This window comes from Centropristis striata, chromosome 1 (genome assembly GCF_030273125.1).
Source record: "Centropristis striata isolate RG_2023a ecotype Rhode Island chromosome 1, C.striata_1.0, whole genome shotgun sequence".
In the NCBI taxonomy this organism is placed as follows: Eukaryota; Metazoa; Chordata; class Actinopteri; order Perciformes; family Serranidae; genus Centropristis; species Centropristis striata.
The window spans coordinates 39,839,028-39,861,783 of NC_081517.1; the positions used below are offsets into that span (position 1 = coordinate 39,839,028).

Genomic DNA, 22,756 nt, shown 5'->3' on the forward strand with positions numbered 1-22,756 from the left:
TCTTTAGGCCAGGTCCGATTTGATTAAGAGAGGCAGATAAAGTTGGTAAAGCATACTCCGAGAGGGGGAATTTGCATGCCTCAGAATCACAATAGAAACATATCCGCAGCTGATTATTCCTGGGTGACGACAGTGCCACCCAGGCATTAGCACAATTAATTACACCACAGATGTTTCAGAGGGGCCCTGGTGGCTCGCTTTGTATTTATGTTTTCTGGCATGGCTGCTGGACGCATTTCTCCCAGAGAACAATTCTTTCCACCATCAAGTGGACTTGTTTAGTCTGCGCAGACCCTGTGGTGTTGGAGTCTTGACTCCTAATACACTCTGGCTTCGTTATTATGATCTTGTTACAGGGACGATGGAGAGGGGGTGACAGGGGGGAGTAAATAGGGGTAGCTAACGTGTCTGACCTCAGCGCGTTATCAAGTCTGGTGGTCCTCCCCCTTTTTTCCTTTCCATACTGCAAGGACATCTGGACCCTAAAGCCCTCTCATAAAGTGGTTTGTTTTAGAGAATGGTGGTTTCTGTGGTCCAGTATAGCATCTAGTGCTGTGTTTTGATCAACTGTGTGTTTGGGAACATGGAGGGAAAAAGAGGAACTGTTAGGGAGGGCGGCAAAGGCTTACAGGGAAACATCAGCCATAAAATCCCTCAGCAGTGTTTGTGTAAACATGTCCTGGCCAGATGACTTCATTTCTAGGTATTTGTTTGTCAGTTGGAGTACCCCTCCAATAATAAATAGGCCACCATGCATTTTGAAACATGCTGAATGTGTGGTGTGAGGGTGTATGTGAGAGAGACAGAGAGCAAGACAAGGCATGTTTGTGGTATAGCAGCTGGATAGAAATATTTCCTATCATATGGACTCTATATGTTGACTGTGAGATGCAGTTGAAAGCTCTAGTATGGACATTTAGGTTTAGATTCTTATCACCATATATCGTGTCAAAGGTTAAGCAATGGCATCTGTGCACATATATTTCATTTAAAGCAAGTAAGTGGATATTGGTACTACCGAAATAGCCCAGTAACAAATAATATCAAAGCTTCTCAAGTGAAACGATGCATGCATTCAATTCTTTTTACACTCAGATCTAGAAAAAAAATCACTGTATAGTTTTGCATGCTCCAAATCATCACAAGTGTTCTTAGATTTATGTCTGTGGTGTGGTGAAGTGGAGCATGATGTATTTGATGGCAGTTCAGCATGTAATGTATTTGTATAAAAATTGTTTGGATGGAGAAAAACTTACAAAAAATATTATATTTAGAGTTTATCATCTTTTGTTTTTGGTAATCTTGCCTCATATTTTAGTCTTAAACCTACAGATTCTGAGCAAAGCAGTAGCCCTTTAACTTAATGAAACTCCAGACTGTGGTTTACTCTGCACATTTACTGTAGGCAGGTTTTCATGGGCAGGTTTGGCTACTTTTCAGTCCCATTGAGTCTGCATTTGATAACATCATTATTTATACAGTGAGAGCATTATATTTATGCCAGGAACAAATAATGCTAGAAAGACTCCTTTCTTTCTGAGAAAAGAAACGTTCTAACAAACAAAGATATTATGATACAGCGCAAAACAGGGATTAGTTTCTGCCCCTCTGTGTATATACAATACGTCATGGGAGTCATATAGCACAGTTACATGTTTATCATATCATAATTCAAAAGGCACATGTTGCACTCCATGCATGCAGTTGGACAAAGTCAGCCTTGTGCTTACAGTTGGTCCTCGGCAATAGCTTAATTATAACATATAGAGCCAGACCTCCTGCTGATTTTCGATTTAAAATGCAATTTGCCTCGTGTTTGTTACAGCCCCTCGCCACAGAGAAGAAGGCAAAGCAGTATTATGAAAGACTTTTCACACGTTTGGGTTTTGTCAGCTGCAGGCTGGGCTGATTGAATTACAGTGAGCAGAGACCTTAAAAAGACACAGTGAACTTCGAATAGGGTCCTGGGACCTCCTTTATGAACTGCATTAGCCATGGAAGTCACAAATCACTGGATGTACAGGGGAAGGAGACAGCGGGTGCCCGTTTGTGGATATATTTATCTGTATGTGTGCCTCTCTGTGTTTTGTGTGTACAGATATAAACTGTGTGGGTGGTGCGTACACGCGAACATGCACATCTGTGAGCCTGTGTGAGCGTGTGGTGCACTAGCTCCCAGCACGCTGCAGAAAAAAAAAGCCTTTTCTTTATTTTCCTATCCCTCCTAAATCTTCCTACATCTCTGCTGTGGTCCTCCCCTTGACAAAGCTGCTTGCCAGTTGCACTGAATAGCCCTGGCTCCTACAATACACAGTAAATTTCTTGCACAATTAAAACAAGGAATGAAGCTACAAAAGAAGCCCCCAAACAATGGAGTCGGATGACAAAACAGCAAAAGAGACCACACTGGGCCGTTTGATTAAGCCATTGTTGGGGCGCACAATGTACACCACTCCACAGCCCTTTTCTCACATATACCTCATGTCAATCAAACAGGCCCTGCGAGCCAACAAGCTAAACACACACACACACACACACACACACACACACACACACACACACACACACACAGTGACAAACATAATAATCAAACAGATCAGGAACAAATCTGAGGCAGAGCATCCACACTGCTCTGATGGATGTCCGTGTTAAGAAATGTTAATGTTCAGCTTCCTCTGATGTAAGGACAGAAGGGAGGGCAGATTTTAGCACAAAATGACATCTCAACTTGAATGAATCTTCCTTTTTCTCAGCAGCTGTGGAGTCATTCTTGAACCAGCATTCCTTTCTCACTCTCCACTATATTTTTAATTTAATTATGACATGATCCGCGTTTTATTTCTATTTTTCTTCATCATCTCTCTCTCTCTCTCTCTGTCCATGTAACTACCTCATGTGTGAACACCGTCGCCCTTCTCCCACTCCCTCGCTCTCACACATACACCATCCCTCCCAAAGTTGATAAATTCCCACAGTGGCTGTTGACCCAGCTGCCTTTGTCAAGTGGCGCTACCAGCAGGTGCTGTTTTCACAGCCACCCTGGCAGTCGTACAGACTGTTTAGTAGCGCTGCTGACCCCTGCCTGCTATTAACAGTGTTAGCTACAGACCCCCCAATCCTCCAGGGACTCTTACTCTTTCTCTCTTTCCCTCTCTTTCTGTTTGCTTCCCTCCTTCGCTCTTTTTTAACTGCATGCAGCCTGCAACAACAAAAGCCAGCACGGATGGAGTCTGGAGTTGGGTGCTGATGGGAGCATGGGAATAAACCCCCCTTGGCCCTCCATCCTCCAAATTTAAAGCAACTCTTACACACACACACACACACACACACACACGCTCACACACACAGTCACAGTATTGTCACTGCGCACTGCCATCGGTCAGTGTGTCTGTCAGAACATTTGCAACACATTTTTCAAACTAGGAAGTAAACACCAGCACAGTGAAATAAACACAATTATAACCACCACAAATCGTATTTACAGTAATTTATTCCAAAAACGGACTGTTTTTTATTTAAAGCTGAAATATGTGTCTTCCCACACAGCCAATCCTGTGCAAACGGGTAAAACAAATATCATATTTACACAACTACTGAAGGTCAGAACAGGTCAGACTCAGAAAACCTGATAACAATTTCTCCACAGCAGAATACTGAAAGCATGTAAGAGTGGCAGCAAAGTTAGCTCATTTAGATGTATCTACTCTAGTAAATTTAAAACATTTCAGATATTCAAAATGATCCTCCTGGTTGTAGGTCATGTTTCTGCTGCTGATTGACCATTTGCTTTCCAGCCATGATTGATGAGGCCTGTTCTCCCATGGCCCAACATTACATAAATACATACATACATACATACATACATATATATATACACACACACACACACACACTCAGTGGAGTCCAGTTTCCAAGCCTGTGTGTGTGTGACTGTGTGTCCTTCAGTGTACAGCAAATGTATTGCCTCATTAGCGTTTTACCTCAGTAAACCTGAACTATCTTCACATTTATATTTATCCCTCTCTCTCTTTTACACACACAAATGTGTGTGTGAGTGTGTGTGGGCAACGAGCGCGAACAGACGCTTCACATTTGAACTTGATTATGCGCTCGCTGTATTATTTCCAGATTTGTCGAGCGTGATATGAAATAAGTCTGTTTTCAGCCTATTTGCTGATGTGCGTGTCTGGATGTTTGTCTTAATATGGAATGATCACAATATGTCTCTCTGGTGTTCAGACTTGACGCATATGGTGCGGAGATGTTTGTGTTGGTGTGTGTCTGAATTTTTCCAAATCGTGTTTATATCTTTGGGAGCCACGCGTTGGGTTGTTTTGTTCTTTAAGGAGGGAGAATTTAAGGAAAATATGAGTCAAAACAACGAAAGCACAACACTTGACATGGGCATTACTCACGCTGTATATTTTAAATCCATCTTGTGATGAATTGACAATAAACAAATCATTGAAGAATGCATACACGTATATATACATACATTTTAACTAGTTAGAGAGGTTAAAAACACGTCTCCAAAAGTGTTATCCCACTTACAGTAGGCTAGGTTTTAACAAATGCTGATAGCCCTCCCTATCATCTGATGTGATGGCAGATTTGTTGATCCCTCTTGTTGTAACATTTAAAAATAGCTATACAGTAAACAAAGTCTGTCATGGCTATCATGATACATTAAAAACTGATGTGTAAGATCTTTAAATAGAATATGATTTATACAGCACTGCATGAGTTAGTGTTTTGTTTTTTCCCCAGTCCCTGCTCTTTCTTTGTCTGTTTGCAGGCTGTTTTTTCAAAAACAGTTAGAAATTGCCTTTTGCTTGTAACTTTGTGAAAACTTTGGGGATCTGGATAATAAGAACAGATGTTTTGGTGGGTGTGACTCCTCTCTGGAAGGCTTGTATAATTTCATAACAGACTCATTTACCATAGTGTGCCTAACAGCAGACATAAAAGGAAGCCATCCATTACTTGTCCAATCAAACAACCTGTGGACACGAGAAAAGTCATTTCTGTTTTGGACATAACTCTGTTAGTTTCTATACAGCAGCCGAGCACAGAACAAATACAGAATATTTGTTGTGTAATGTTACTGGCCAAAAGTTTAAAAGAGTGGCTAGATTAGAAACAACATATCTTTTGTCTCATGACAGCAGACCAGTTAAAGTAGAACTTGACAACTTTATGTTGGCCCCTCACTAGAAAACTTATTTTACTTTTTTTTGAGTCAGTGTCCCTCCTCTTGACAATAGCAGTTGTGTTTCTGATGTGAGGCTAGTCCAAACAGATTATCTGATCAAATAATCCTTTAGTGCAACGAGTTTACAAAACAAAATTTAATGTTACTGACTTGATTGGAGCCAGAACAATAAATGTCAAATATGTGACTCTGCAAAATGTTTAAGTTATGCTTATTATGTATACTCAGCCTTGACTTGATTTACAGTTTTTTCTTCATTTTTGTTTCGGTGGAAAACATGGCACACACAAATGCAACCAGCTGATGTCCACATGCCTTATTAAATAAAAGAAAAACAAAGAAAAATGATCAGTCAATTACCGTAAAATCCCAAGTCCCCCGAAACACCACTCTGTATGTGGTCCTGTGTCTTGACTGCATCATCTTGCGTGTGTGCTCCTTGCAATTAAAATTTTAAAAGTTGGTTAAATCTGTTGTTACATTTGTGGTCGCCCATTTTTCTTTAAAATCAGTTAAGATTTGAAATTCCTCTGGTGTGCATTAGGCATTACATCACACTTTGCTTACCTTTATTAAATCAATACGACCCTGTTTACATAATTATTTCCAGTTTCCGCTATTACTGGATGTATCTGTTGCCAAAAAAAGAAAAGAGTTTGAGGCATTTCCCCAGAGACAGTCGAGTCCAGTGGTTCTTAAAGGATTCAAAAGTGGCGTGACTCAAAATCCAATATATGTCATTCTGTCATTATTATTGGATGTAAGCTCAATGATTTAGCTAATCTAAATATATTTTTTTATCTATTCCATATTGGACGGGTAAAATCATAACCACCAATCTACATCAGTAACCCCAAAGGCTCAGTTGTGAGAGAGTTGGACTGAAGATCTAAAGGTCCATGGTTTGGTGGCAGGAAGGGCTTCACTCTGTTTTTTTTCTGTGTGTTGTCTCAGTCATGTGTACACTGAAAATTAAGTGGATTTTTGTTAAATGATGTTTCCTAAATGGCTTTAATTGGGAGATATTGTGATATTGTGTCACAGTTATGTAGTGTCATTATTTTATCGGGGTGTGAAACACTAAGTAATAATATAAAATGAATGCCGAGCGCCACTTTCTGTAATTCGTTAGCCTGCCATGTGACTCTTGTCCCCCCCCATATTGACTTTCCCTTTCTAACAACTGTTACAGGCCTCATGCCCCAAAGGAGTGCCAGCGTCAGGTGGAGCCTCCAGAGCTGCTGATGACAGCTTGTTCCAGACACTGTAAGAACGGACACTGCACTCCGACTGGCAAGTGCTGCTGCAGCCCTGGCTGGGAGGGACCCTTCTGCAGAGTTGGTGAGCGCCTTTTAGTAGATTTGCATTTGCTGCTTTCAACCTGGTCTCACAGAAATCCGTGAAATAGCCACGGATTTCGCTTAACTCAAAATCCGTGGAATAGCCACGGAATCGCTCAAATTTCCGTGAAACTGACACGGATTTCGCTACAATGCAAGTTAATGACAGTCATATCCCGTGGCTATTCCATGGATATTTTTTGCTATTGGTTTGTTCCAAGTCACATGACTTTCAAGGTCCCGGCGGTCAGAACAAAAAACATGGCGGACAGTTCTCTCATTTTTAGTGAAAATTAATATTTTGACTTTGTTTCTGCATAAAAATGGATTTTGATCACATTTCTAGCGAGAAATATATGTTTAATTTTGTAAATATTCACTCAGTGAATGTACATAATCACTTTGTATGTTGGAATAGCCACGGGATATGACTGTCATTAACTTGCATTGTAGCGAAATCCGTGTCAGTTTCACGGAAATTTGAGTGATTCCGTGGCTATTCCACGGATTTTGAGTTAAGCGAAATTTCTGTGATTCCATGTTGCTGCTTTCAGAGTAAAAACGTCAATGTGTTGTCTCCTTCCAGATGTTTGTGAACTGCACAGTGCACGTCACATTTTTTCTTATAAATATTCAGAAATCAAGTAGATCATTTCTGATTTTAATTCAGTAAAGAGCAAACACCACCTTCTGTTTCTTCTCATCTTTTCTTACTCCTGTTTTCTTCTCTCTCTCTCTGCGGCCGTAGCCAAGTGTGAACCAGCCTGCCGCAACGGAGGAGTGTGTATGGAGCCCAACAAGTGCCTGTGTAAGAGCGGCTACTCCGGGGCCCAGTGTGAGAACAGTGAGCGAGGCATGCCCAACGACCAGGAGAAAGACGGCATTCTGGACCACATCATTGACATGACCTCGTACCTCCTAGACCTGACCAGCTATATCGTATAGGGGTGCGCAGAGGGGGGCTGCTCCCCGCTGTCGTCCGCAAGTTGACACAAATCTACCTACCACCACCAGCAGACTCTTAACGAGGTGTTCTTAACACGACCTCTTAATCTCCCTCACACCCACACAGGCATGTACACAGACACACATTCAAATACCCCTTCAGACTGATTTTCATCCTCATCCTCATCACCATACCAAACTCTTCCTCTTTCGCCTATAAGCTACTTGCTCTTGAGCACCAGGCCTGGCATCCAAGCCGTGTTCACACTTCGGAGAGACCTGCAGACAGCAGAGGAGATGATCGATAAGCATGGCCAAGTTATGGAAGTTCCACTAAGACATTTTTCCTCTCTCGTTCAGAAAAACGCTCGCACACGGCTGAGTCTACAGGAACAGGAACTCCACAGGAACAGAACATTTTAACCCAAGACTTTGGATCTTGTCAGGGGCTATCTGTTGCCTTACCCCCCAAAATGGAGTTTGAGGCATTTCAGAGACAGTTGATTGTTCAGGGGTTCTTCAAGGATTCCAAATTGTGTAGAGCGGCGTGACTCAAGATCCAATTTATGCTCCTGGTCCATTCAAAATACAGAAACATAAATGTCCACATAGACTGACTTTGAAGGAACTCTGCACCTCTGAAGTCAAAGAGTTGTGGGTCATATAGAGACCACAGTGCTTTGTGCTTTACTATTCTAAAGGCACTAATCCAAGAGAGATTACCCATGTCGTCTCACTTAAGATGTTGTATTTAGTTTGTGGGCACATTGTCATAAAAAGCTATAACAGTATACAGTATGTATACTTTGTTTTTGCAACACTCACTTGCTACCAATGTACAGAATGGATTTCCGACAGAAGACAGTCACCTACACAGAAATAGGAACGACTGAGTGAGAACGTTTTGTCAAAGCCAGTTTCATACAATCTGAACAGAGTTTTTGGCTCCCATGCACTGTATTCATGTTTTGTTTCATTCACTTTATTATTCAAAATGAATTTTAAACATTTATTAAAAGCGCAATGAGAGTAGTTTAACATTCACATATACACATCACTCTATCACAGGTCATGGTTTAACAAACTCTTTTCATTGCGTCACACACTGAAACCGAACCCGGACTCAAAACTTCAACGAGAAGAGATAGCGCGGTGATGTATATTTCCAATAGAGCTTACCTAAGTACTACTTAGCATTGCAAAAAAAAACAAAAAAAAAAAACTATAGCATTACTATTGTTATCATAGAGGAGGGTTTATTTTTTTAAGCGTAATAATATATGGGAGAGAATGGTGTTTATAGAAAGCAGTTTTACACTAAGCCTGTCAGTTCATGTCATGTCATGTTCTTGTACTTATACATTTGCAGCTTTTTTCTCTGTTAAGAAAGACACGTGAGGACAGATATATGTCGTCCCCCCCCACTGTAAATGCATGTCTGTGCCTGCATTGAGTAATTCGGAGCAGTTCGCTGAGTCCATCTAATTCTTATGCCCGACATATGGTTTTATTACCACTGTCAGAAATGTGTCTCTGTTGTGAGATGATCAAACGTCTTGTCAGGCAAGTTACTGTGGAAGCAGTTCACAGTCAGAGGCAGATCTTATCTGTAGGGAGCAGCTTTAAGATTAAAGTAAGGATCTGTCTTATCGAGATAAAGTCAATTGAACTCTAATAAACATCTGACTCCTACATGTAGTCAGAAAACTACAGTCTGGGAATGTCTGGAGCCACAGTTGTGTCTTTTCAGATGCCAGACAGATGTTCACACAGATGCAGCACACACACATGCATGTCCATATTTTACTATCTTATTAAGAACTCCACATTTGATCTTTTGTCATCTTAATTCCATAAAAAGGAGTCTGACAGAGCTATCAGTTATTGTTTTAAACAGTTTTGACGGCAACACAGTTTTGCTCTCTCCCCAACTTTTATTTTGAAAGACAAGTTTCAATGGTAAATTGAAGTTCAGTGTCCGTAAAATATGTATTTGTTCTTCATCTCCCACCTCGCTTGTGTTTGCTGAGAAAAATCAACTCTACCTGGTCAAAATGGAATTCATGCTGTAAAATGGAAAATTATAATTTTTTTAGCACTTAATGTGAAAGTTGCATTGTAGCTGCTGAGACGGCGTGGTGTGAATAGAATAACCATTTTCATTATTTAAGTAGTTACACAAATAAAATAATTATTTAAGTTCTTCTATGTTGTTTTTTCCATTGTACTGTATGTGACATTTTTTTTTATTCCTGTATTGTAAATAAAACTAGGGATAACTTTGTTTCTCTACAGAAATATCAATATGTCTATTAAAATGTATAGCATGTCTGAAATATTTGTCTCTTTTGTTTTTGATATTCAGTATTAGATGGTAAAACTTTAGATATCCTAATCATTTTCAAATAATTTCCAAGGAAGATTCCTAATTTATTACCACTTCAATTATTGGATAGCAGAAATTTTCTTTGGGGAGTTTTTAAAAACCCGAGTAAATCATTAATGTATCATTACAAAGTTTACTTTCCATTGTTAACAGAACAATCACAGCTGTTGTGGATCTTTTGATCATATCGCGATGCTCATTAGCAGATGGCGTTGTAGAGCTTCAAATTTACATTTTTCTGAAACATCTGTCCATGTGGGCTTACGTTGGCTGGGCGACATCTGCGGAGAAAAGATCCTGTGGTGTGGTCGAAAGCTGCAGAACAGCTGATGGAGAGCCTTGTGGCAAGATGTTCTTGTCAAGTGCTGTTTTCTAGGTAAAGAATCAAGTTCCAGCCTCAGCCAATACATCAGCATTAACAAGAAGTCCTTAAATAAGGAACAGTTCACCATTTGGAGACAAGTTTAGTTTAGGATAAAGTAAGATGAAAAGATTAATGCCAGTCTAGTGGTGAGCCATGGAACTGCAGTGTTTGGCACTTAGTGTTCAATTTTAAGCCACAAATAAGAAATAGTACAACACATAACAGCTTGTAAAACTACAACTTGTGATTTTTATACATTGTATGATTACAGTGTATTAAAAAGTATTCTATATTATATAACCTGTCCATTAGTGAGGTTTAAAGATGCAGGAAAGTGTATTTTCTTTTACTTTTGGACAGAGGAAGGCCAGCTGTTTCCCCATTTGCAATCGTTTAGAGCTAAGCTAACCGGTTTCCCACTCTAACTTCATAATTATTACAGTACATTGATGTCTCTTTATCCAACTCTCAGCAAGAAAGCAATAAGTATATTTCCCTGACTTTTTTTCTTTGAAATATGTACAATAAAATGGCAATGCCCCTGATTTTTTTGGTTTGTTTCATGCGGGGACCGTTGATGGACATGTCTCTCTCTGCCTTGTCTATTATACTCTCACTACATGATAATACATGAAAAATGGCAACAACAAAAAAAAAGAATTAACTTTCAATCTCTGTTACAACACTGCAAAAAAGCCGACTCATATTTTTTGGCCTAAAACAGTGATTTAAGTTGGTAAAACTTGGAAATATAAATTACTGACATTTAGGGCAATAATGTAAGTTAGCACAACAAAGCAAGCCAGTTGTCTGCTCAAAAACAAGTTGGTGAGTTGTTGTTACTTATATCTTTAAGTTGGGGTTCAAAACAAGGGACAATAATTCTGCTAACTCTTTTTTTTTTTTTGTGAAATTTGGTCATTAGCGAAAGCTAGCAGCTAACTGATGCTAGCGGCGCTGCTTGTAGCTGCTTACAGCTACAAGAGCAGCCATTAGCGTATCAATGCTAACTCAAAATTGTGGTCACAACATTAGCTGACATTTCATAGCAGCATTACAATCGTGCCAGAGAAACTCAGAGTTGAGCAAACTCAAAAACAAAACTTTTTATTTATTTAGTTTAATTGTCCAACTCAAAATTTTATCGAAGTTTGTTGCCTTGAAATTTTGAGTTCACCCAACTTTTCTTTTTTTGCAGTGAAGGAAATTATGGAGAGATTACAGACTTATAAAAAAAGTTAGATTTTAGTCTAGACATAATCTGTCATTATGGCAGGGTAATTTAATGTATAAGGACTCTGTTCTTGGTCGGGTCCCATACTGGGAATTGACTCATTTCTGGTAAGTCAGCTGCAACGTTTCCACTGATGGTTTGTCCATAATTTCCAGCCAGGTACAAAGAGTAAAGAGAAGGATGTTGAGAAAATGTTTAAGTTAAACTAGGGCCAATGTGGAAGCAGGCCCAGGGTTTTCCTTTTACTCCTGCTTGAATGGAAAAGCTGCCTGCAGAGCTGACAGCGAGGATGTTTGCTATATGTCGTCATGCAGCGTCACGGCATCGCTTAAAGTTCAGCCTGAAATTTCCTCATTTCAAGTGGAAATTCTCCACTCTGTTATTCGGAAGTACGCAAAACACGTTTATGCATGGAGGCACACACGCAAGAGCCACTGCTGATGGCAATATTAATTTCCTTCTCAAAATACCAATGAGGCTTTGTGTTGTATAATGATAGTGAGTAGAGACCACCCACCTCACTCTGGTCTCACTCACACATACACACAAGTGCACACACTGCCATATTTAGAGTAATGCAATACTAAGTTGTCTATGCACTGTTCAGATCCAATCAAAATTGCATAAAGTGGAACTGTCCAATAGTGCTGCGAGGTCCAGCGTATATTTGAGTTTATACACTATCTGTGGCATGAATCATTACTTTTCATTTGGAATAGTTTTCTTTTTCCTTCCCAAAGGGCCCTTGTCTGGCTATCTTTCCCAAACAGTGTAACCCAGTACTTTGAATAAACATGAGGAGCCTGTATACCAAATATTTGTAGGACTGAGATGGCTGGAAGTGCATGCTATAATATTGTATACATGAGAGAAAGAGTCAGCACAAGCAATACTTATAGGGTAACAGGAGGAGACAGGGCAAAAACAGGAAAAAACAATAGCCCTGTGATTAAAAAGAGACGTCATTGTTTTTCTGCTCATCCAGACGAAAATGAACAATCAATTTTGCTGTATTTACTTGTGTTTCTATTCTGTAGTAACTCATTACATCCTGTGGGAGATACAACGCTGCCTGGTGTCAGAAATAAAGCAGAGAAATAGCTAAACAATATAAACATCTGGGTTAAGGATAGATACAAAATAATTACAGTTGAAACTACTTAGTCATAGGCGGCCAATCACTCCCATGCAGACAATCATACAGATTGTTTTGTAAACTGTTTAATCTATGCATACAGGTGTAGGTATGTTCTGTCAAAAGTATTAAAACGTATCAAATGTAATGGATGTATACTGTAGAGCAGATTTTGTTATGGACATTTGCACCCATGCGGTAAACCCCAAACCTAAGTCGACCATTTTCAAACCCCAAAACCAGGACCCTGAAGTGTACATGTACATGCACACCAATTTGCCTATGAATGCATGTTAATGCCATTTTCCATTTTTTGCAATTTGGTCTCAGATTTAGATTCTATTATTTAGGTTAATATTTAGTGATTGTTTACAATAGTGATTGTTTAATTGTATTCTTTAGTTTTGTATTTTAGTTTAGAATATGGTTAGTGTATGCATTGCATTGGTTAGAATAGAGCGTGCGCTGTCGTAGAGAGCTATGATGTAGGAGCTCGCGCATTGAGGGAAGGGAAAACTGTGTGACTGTATCATTTTATGAGCATTCAGTAAAAAACGGGGCGAACAAACTCGTTCTCTCCTTCATAGAGTGGTTAAGTGAACATATATGTTAAGAAATACTTACCGGCTACAAGAAGGGAACTTTAGCTACAATGCATCGTAAGTGTTTTCATCAGGACACTGTAAAAAAGTATAATATTATAATTATTAGGGGTGTCACAATTCTCCAAGTCAACAATACAGCTTTCAAATTTTTCAATTTAAATTTTTCCTCAGCACTTAAGGTTATACCTTTTTAGACTATCACATTTTGATTCGTAAAGATCAAGAGATCTTTTGTATAGCCTGACATTTATTTAATAGGCTACATGTTATCAATTGTGAAAACCGCTATAATCTTTTATAATTTTTTTGAGTTTCCTGTTACTACTCCCCAGCTCCACCCTCTTGTCCAAATATGGTAGTTTTTGGATAAAAATAACCCCAAAATAGCCAAAATGCCACATTTCCAAATGGTAGTCTATAAACATGTTGATTTTGTGATAGCTAAGTCAACTTCTTTTATAGTGGTGGCACCATACTGCATTCTTCTAAAATTTAAACTGTGGATTATCAGTTTAGCCATCAGCATAACCTTTAGTTTAAGTTGTAGTTAACTCCTATGATTTTATGAATTTCAGGCTTACTTTTGACTTTTTAGTTTAAAAAAATATATATTTTCGGGCACATTCATTAATCTACAGATGATTCAAACAAGACACTTTAATATCATTAGCATCTTTTAAGTGCTGTGAGTCACCTGTAACATTTTAAATGTAGAAAATGAAAAGACTCGCAACTATTACATTACAATAAGTCATCAGACAACAGTTTGACTTAGTAATTAATTACAATCTTATTCAAACCAAAAAGAGTAACTTCTTTTTAACTTCTTTAAACATTGTATAGCTATCCTGAAATGTGTTCAGACTAGTTTCATCGGAGATCTGTAAATATTTGAACATAGGCTTTAACAGATGATTCTGTGACTTGAACCCTTTTTTGCAAGATTGTGAGGTCAATGTGCAATCAATTGTTTTTAGAGTTCATGTTTGCCTGCCAGTATTAGCTCTTTTTCCCCTATGTAGGTGTAGCACTATTTGTGCAGGAGATGGCTGTAAGCTTAACGACATTCCCTAAAAATAAGCACAAAGTGAATATTTAGCTGTCGTTGTGACACTGAGTTTTTTAAGTACAAACAGCATGCCCCTGGAGGGAAAACAGTTCCAGTGCAGGTACAGTGAATTACACAGTGGGGGAAATAAACATATATAATACTACCCAGCCATCCATGGGAACTTAAAAAAGTCTGGAGTCTGTGTGAAATGTGTGTTTTAAGGATGTAATTGCTTAATAGCCTCTTCGAAGATTTATAAATAAAATATGATATAAATCATCTTGCACCTTTAATAAAGCTGGTACAGCTAAATCGCTTTAAATGCAGACCACCATGTTTTAAGGTATTTTCTTCAACTACCCAAACACAGAAATCTTTTTCCAGTTTTTCCACGATGTCAGGCACTGCTACGTTATCAAACCCACATTATGATCCATTATTGCAACTGTTGACTCCAATGACTTGATTTTTCTGATACCACCCATGTCCACCCAATGACACTTTTCTGGAAACGTCTCCTGATATTCACCACAATTGTGACATCCCTTCAAGTCTTGTTAGACTCTCCCTGCACTGTGAATAACTGTTTCCACTGTGATCTAACTGTATGTTACCACTTCACCACCATACCACAAAATCACTGTTAAATGTACAACATGTTGGCTGAGTTTGATGTCACGTGTTGACATATGAAGTCATGATGTCTTGTCACGGACGGATCCTAGCTGGGCAGCAATGGTGATTAATGTTGTGCATTAACATCTGTGTTTGTCTGCATTGGCACTGGTCTCCTGTGGTTTTAGATATACATTGTGGGCCCTCCAGCTCCCAACATATTGATTTATGTGAGAATATTGGATCTGGACTGTGTAAACATGTGTGCTGGTTGTTTCAGGGGAGTATGTACCTGCATGTGTACATGTGTGTGCATGTCAATCCCCCGGTTGTATATCTGGTTTTGTCACACCCCTAATTTCGTAGTGTATTCTGTGACCTCATGTGTTTACTCTTAGCTGGCTCAGTGAGTACTACTGCCGAAATGCACGGCCAAGGGAGCTGAAATCTCATATTCCCTGGCCCCGATCACTTACTAATGAAGACACACTTTCCGACCAGCCTGCTGCTGCTGCCTTTTCCTTCTGCCTCACTTAACTCTCGGCTTATCACATAACAAAACAAACCTCACTCGACGACCACCTTGGAGGAGGTTTGGGTGGTTCTATGCAAGGCTGTTGCTTTTTGTCGGTTTTCTTATTAGCTAAGTGATTTTTTTTTTTTTTTGCCATCTTCACACCTCCAGTATCTCGTATTTCACACTTCCTCAATTCGTCTCTTTTATTTACACCAATTTCCCAATCCTGAAGCACTTCCCCTTTTCTTCTTTACACTAGCTCTCCTTACACTCCTCTCTGATCAGCTCTCCATCCACCCTTCATCATTCCATCACTCCCCCTCTCTTCCTCCCTCGCTCTCTCTCTCTTTGCTCCTGGATTCAGAGCTTGTTTACTCTCCCGGACCACAGCACTGACTCGCATCCATGAAATGATGCAATTAAGGTTCCCACTGGGGCTCAATCTGTCATGTTAACACATGCTAAACCCCCACAGAGAGCGGAGAGCAATACTGAGTGTCGGGAGACAGGTGAGATTGACGGGGGTGAGGGGTGATGGTTAAAAATTAGGCGAGCTTGATGAGGACGCAACATGTAACCTTGATAAATAGCACCACACAACATTGAAAGGAGAGGTTTCTTCGAGAAAACATCAGTTGTGTATGTTAAGTGTCAGTTTCTGAATGCCCATGTAACTGTCTGTTTCTATTTATTACCTGTATTTGCATAAATCTAGCTTTTTCTCACATGAGACTAATTGAAGAGTTTAAAGAGTTAATTTAAAATCTATATTTTCAGAACACCATTAAAAAGTTGAACAAATGCAGCTTATGAGAGCAGTCTTTGTCATCATTTTAACAGGGTAGGCGCCGTAATGACCCAGGATGGAATCTTGACTCTGATGGTTGCATCAACAGGACACAAAAAATTAAACTTTGACAGCAATGTGAAGATTAGCTCACAGAGATTTTGACGAATTCTGACTGGTTTATATATGTCCCATTTTGAATAAAATGGACAATAAGGCAGGTTATGCTTGAGGACATGGCTATGTTGTGATTGTTCTTAGTTTACGTTAGATTATGTTCGCAGCGGTTTCACAGGCTAACCAGGAGTCAGGTGCAGTCGGGTTGCTGGTATATGTGGCCGTGAATAGTGTCCTGGAGTTCTCTGTCATCTTTTGTCCAAATATGGTCATTCTGGCTCCAAAGGCCAAGGCCAAAATGCTAAAGTTCTCAAATTTTGGATATGATTTGTGAGTTTGCTCAATGGTGTTCTTTTCTTCCCTGTCAAAATATCTTCATCTTTTTACTAAATCTGTCTTTTATCTCTCTGTGTAAATCTTGCTAACCTGAACCTGAAGCCACAAAGCACTCATGTTTGTTTATTGTGACCACATGAATCAGATTTATTCAACTTATAATCGCTCCTCAGGCTGGTCTGCCCCCCAGTTTGAGGCATAAATATTCCTGTTCGCTTGTGGTGTCTTTCCTGAATGAAGGGGAAAAAATCGAACAAACATTTTGTCACAAATATCAATGAGTATGAGTGAAATGGGCTCCTGTTAGTGAATATACAGTAGCAGGAAGGTCCTTACAGTGCATGTGTGACTTTGCATATACACATATTGCTGTGTGTGTGTCTGATCTATATGAATGTGCGTGTGGCTGTCAAAGACAACACATCGCTCTTTGTCTGCTTCCCCTCTCTGTGATCCTCAGCCGGGCTAGGTAAACAACTGATGTCGGCTGGAATGGACCACCTAGGTATAAGTTTCCATGTGGGGGTATCCCCTCAAAGCAAAGCAAGTGAATTTTCCGAAACACATTAAAAAGAGTTATGCAAATGGTTTACGGCAGCGCTCGTGTGGCTGTATTGTTATATTAATCTGTATACACTGTGGCTCATCTTGGCAGGGCCCTTTGTTTGCCTTCACTCTTAATCTGCAGGGCTCATCTCGAGCTTACATCACTTCGAGTCAACAGAGGGACATCCGCCGCAGCCTTACTGCTAACACTAGCGCTGACACTGGGGTCAAACAGTGTGTGTATGTGTTTGTGTGTGTGTCTCAGTCAGAGTGTGCGTCCACTGAAAGCGACCAAGCAAAGCCAAAAAAGGTCCACTCAGTGTGCACTGATATTCACAGGCACCTGACCACTGCAGCACAGCAAACTGTACCAAAGCATTTATCATTTACAAGATAAATGGCCCTGAAGAGTTTTCTGAAGGCCATGTCCTTGCACATGTTTGCTCCTGAAACACTGATTTCCCTCCAGAACTTTCCCGTCTTATGAGAAACCAACATGGTCTCACAGAAATCCGTGAAATAGCCACGGATTTTGCTTAACTCAAAATCCGTAAAAATAGCCACGGAATCGCTCAAATTTCCGTGAAACTGACATGGATTTCGCTACAATGCAAGTTAATGACAGTCATATCCCGTGGCTATTCCAAAATACAAAGTGATTATGTACATTCACTGAGTGAATATTTAGAAAATAAAACATATATTTCTAGCTAGAAATGTGATCAAAATCCATTTTTATGCAGAAACAAAGTCAAAATATTAATTTTTTCACAAAAAATGAGAGAACTGTCCGCCATGTTTTTTGTTCAGACCGCCGGAACCTTGAAAGTCACGTGACTTGGAACAAACCAATAGGAAAAAAAATCAATGGGATGCCCACGGGATATGACTGTCTTTAACTTGCATTGTAGGGAAATCCGTGTCAGTTTCACGGAAATTTGAGCGATTCTGTGGCTATTCCACGGATTTTGAGTTAAGCGAAATCCATGGCTATTTCACAGATTTCTGTGAGACCAGGTTCGAGAAAGAGAAAAAGGAACAGCAAAAGGAAAAGGAAAAGGAAAAGAAAGTAAAGCACAGTTGGTTTTTGTGTGCTTGCAAAGATGTGGTTTCCTCTGACTGAAGAGGGGCCATACCTTGCATCAGCCCTCTGTCCGCGTGTCCCTGTCTGTGTGTCCAGGCCAGTGAACTCTGCCAGATGCCCGCCGCCTCGTTATCTGAACAGGCACGGCGCACTCTGCTGTGCTGTGTGGGCCAAACAGTTTATCACACCAGCAAAGAGATTGGGGTCGTGCACTTGTGATAGCAGGGACACACATGTATGGGGACAAATGCAAACCTCTGCATGATTCTCCAAGGCCATCACCCTTTGCAGCATACAGTACAGGCATAAACTTTGGACACACCTTCTCATTCAATGCGTTTCCTTTATTTTCATGATTATTGACATTGTAAATTCATCAAAACTATTAATGAACACATGTAGAATTATGTACTTAACAAAAAAGTGTGAAATAACTGAAAACATGTCTTATATTCTAGTAAGGAAAGGGTGGCTACTTTGAGGAATCTAAAATACAAGACATGTTTTCAGTTATTTCACACTTTTTTTGTTAAGTACATAATTCCATATGTGTTCATTCATAGTTTTGATGCCTTCAGTGAGAATCTACAATGTAAATAGTCATGAAAATAAAGAAAAACGCATTGAATGAGAAGGTGTGTCCAAACTTTTGGCCTGTACTGTATATCGAAAAATTACTCTTAATCTGTTTTGCTTGGTTAATTCCATCTGCACAAATAATCAAATCACAAAACTCTAAGCCTGTCTTAAGTCAATTTAAAAAAAATAGTGTGAGTGTTAAGCACAGCAACAAAACTGCATAATCAGTTGCATTTCGAGAGAAACTTGTTTTCTCCAGGATTATGTTTGTTTTTTACACACAAATACGTCAGCTTTAAATTTTTCCATCTTGCTGAACAAAATAAAAGGTTAGGACATTTTCTAAAACGTAAATAAAACAGAATAGGATGATTTGCTATTCATTTGTGCAGACTGGTCTCCCTTCATAAACGTCAATATAAGGCGTTTGTAAATGCAGCAAATTACGATTCAAATTTAGGTTTTAGATGTAGTAGTAATGGTCGATGGCAACGCAGATTTTAAATGGCGGATGTCAGACTTTCACTTTCTTTCACTCAGTAGAACGGTGTTTGTTTCTCATGTGAAGACAAAAGTAAATTGCTTCTTATGTAAAATTATTTATGTAACTTATTTGACTCACGTCACCCTTGTAACTATTGCACTTTTGGCATTTATGAACATTTATTTACTGTTTAAACTGTTTGTAACAATCCACGGTACCACAAGCCGCAAAATGCTCATTCTGATATATTGACATATATATTGATATATTGACATATTGATGAATTCTGTTTTTATTTATGTTTTTACAGAGTCACAACTTTTTGGGAATTGGTGAAAAGTTGGCTTTAGCAGAAACTTGAAAGGAACAAACCCTCTGCAAGAAAGCAAATGACTCCATTCCCCAAAATGTTGAACTATTCCTTTAAGGCTTGAAGCATAATTAAGAAAAGCTTTTTAATGAGTCAAAAAAATAATAAAAGTCTTTCCTAATGAATCAACAGTTACTGTGAAACAAAAAAAAAATCAAAGCAAGGCTTGGTAAAAAAAAAAACCTTATTGTTTATGGCTCCAGTATCACAACAAATTGCAACAGTGCATGGCCTCTTAGTCAAACCCACACACAATTACACAAATGCACCCCCATAACTCCAACTCCTGCATCAGAGCGCACTCTACAAAATGAATCATAAATAAATCTAGTTAGTGTTATTCCAGAAATGGAGGATTACAGAGTAAACATGCCGTTCTCCTCTGAGAAATATTGAACTGAATAAGAAATATTGCTCATTCCTTCTCAGAAAATATTGCCCATTCATTCTCATCAGTGCCACATAAGGTAAAAACACATATGGTGGATCGTTTTCTTTGGCGTTGCTCTGGTGTGCTGCCTTGCCATTGCCAAAGCCCTAATCCTCGTTCGGTACAGAGACTGCCTGTGTTGGTGGTGGTGTACTTTGTGCATCCTAATCTCTCCAAAGCTCTGTGTCTAATGGCTGCACTGCCTCTCTGTACACTGTGTACTTCCAGTTTAGCTATAGCCTAACAAGCATGGCAAAGTGGTGACAGCAAGAGTTGTTACACAAACAGAGAAGGAAGGAAGGAAGGAAGGAAGGAAGGAAGGATGGATGGAAGGAAGGGAAGGAAGGAAGGAAGGAAGGGTGGAAGGGAGGAAGGAAAGAAGGAAGGGTGGAAGGAAGGAAGGAAGGAAGGAAGGAAGGGTGGAAGGAAGGAAGGGAAGGAAGGAAGGAAGGGTGGAAGGGAGGAAGGAAAGAAGGAAGGAAGGAAGGAAGGGTGGAAGGGAGGAAGGAAGGAAGGAAGGAAGGAAGGAAGGCAACCCTTTGGTTGTATATATCACTTATATACCACATGCCATGTTGGTAGCGTTTTCTTTTTTACCCCAACCTCACCTATACGACCTGACATTAGATATTTTTCTCACCTTGACTTCAAAGTTTTGAAGCCAAAGAACACAAAAAACATAAAGTTGGATTTTTGGATCTTTTTTAACCCTTTATCGGGCAAAGAACTATATTTGGTAACTTCAGGTAATATTTCGAGAAAAAAGTTGCAAATTTAGTAGATTAAAGTGGCAAATCTGTGCGAAAAAAAGTGGGAAAAAAGCAACTTTTTTCTCCCAGATTCACTACTTTAACCCTTAATAGGGTACTCATTGAAATACTTGCAAATTCCAAATTTTAACCCTAGAGAACATTGGAGGGTATTACATACAGCCAGAATGTCTAAAAAAGACATACGAAAATAATATTTTGAGAAAAAAGTTTACGAGATTAAAGTGGCAAATCTACGAGAAATTTTTTTGCAGATTTAGGAGATTTAAAGTGGTGAATCTATGAGAAAAAAATAGCCTTTTTCCCACATTTTTCTCTCATAAATCTGCGACTTTTTTCGTTCAGATTTGCCACTTTAAATCTCTTAAATCTGCAACTTTTTTCTCGAAATATTACCTGAAGTTACCAAATATAGTTCTTTGCCTGATAAAGGGTTAAGACACAAACATGCTCAATGAAGAATTTTACTGTAGCAAACATGAACACAAATAACATAAATATAAAACATGAATATAAAATATAAGACATAAATTAAGGATAACTTAATGTTCTTTATGTTTATACTAAATATAATTGACCTTATCTCCGGCTTTACTTGGCCTGTATTCATCAACAAAAACAGCAGGGCTCGACATTGCTTCATTTTTACGTTGTAACGTCACAAAAATGTGATTTGATCACATGTGACATTTAATTTTAAATTGCACATATAATTACAGAAACTGTAGAAATTAACTTAACTTGAGAAATAAAAAAATCAGCCTGATCATAAATATATGGAGTACATGCCTCCTTTTACTCATGTGTTGACAAGCATTGCTGGTGTAAACAAACCTGTCACAGCATCAGAAAACATTCATTACCAAGATGTTGATGTAAGTCTGCGTCACAGAATACCTGTCAATCACTTTAGTAGTAATAGCCACCACCTACACCAAAGACGCTTAAAGGCGAACAACATGGATTTTAATGCATTGCATCCAACACTATAGTGCCACATAATTAAACAACAATAATTCTAATGGAAATAGGAAAATAACATGTATTTGCCCTATGGGGCCAAACATGAGAAAATGGCTCAATCTGGTGGAAAATGGGAAAAACTACAATTGTTTTGAAGTCAGGGGTACAGGTTGGAAGTCTGCATAAGTTATTGTAGGAGCTGAGGTTGAACATCCAAAATTTGTAAAAAGAAAAAAAAGAAGAAAAGAAAAACAATATTTTTTATTATATATATGCATATATATTATATGCATTATTATGCATATGCATTACTCAGCCAAAATCATCAGAATATTTAAAATTTAAATATTTATAATATAGAATTATTTCACCACACTGGCATAACCTTGATTTAAAACTTGAAAAATGAGAGACAACCCAAACAGAAGACAGTTAAATTCTTGTGATGCTGGTATTCACCCTTAATAGGGTGAATACCAGTGAAAAACTCATTGAAATACTTGAAAATTCCAAATTTCAACCCTAGAGAATATTGAAATGTGTAAAAAAAAAACATATGGACCCGGGGGAGGGGGGGGGGGGTAATATTTTGAGAATAAAGTTAACGAGATTAAAGTGGCAAATCTACGAGAGAAATAAATTTGCAGATTTATGAGATTTAAAGTTGTGAATCTACGAGAAAAAAGTAGCTTTTTCCCCCACTTTAAATCTCTTAAATCTGCGACTTTTTTTTCTTGTAGATTTGCCACTTTAATCTAGTAAATTTGCAACTTTTTCTCGAAATATTTCCTAATTTTGATATCCACTGAAGTTACCGAATATAGTTCTTCGCCGATAAAGGGTTAATTGAGTGTACGTATGTTCCTGCACATGAAAGAACGGCAGA

The 22,756-nt window shown here is 38.9% G+C and overlaps 1 protein-coding gene across 1 annotated transcript in view; it reads left to right on the forward strand.

Moving 5' to 3' along the window:
* hhip (hedgehog interacting protein) overlaps nucleotides 1-9,833 on the forward strand; it is a 38,183-nt gene extending 28,350 nt beyond the window's left edge. Inside the window, exons 12-13 of the mRNA XM_059342157.1 lie at nucleotides 6,405-6,553; nucleotides 7,301-9,833. Coding sequence (XP_059198140.1) covers nucleotides 6,405-6,553; nucleotides 7,301-7,497 — 346 coding nt within the window. The 3' untranslated portion in view covers nucleotides 7,498-9,833. The remainder of the gene's footprint in view (nucleotides 1-6,404; nucleotides 6,554-7,300) is intronic.
* The last annotated feature ends 12,923 nt before the right edge of the window (nucleotides 9,834-22,756 follow it).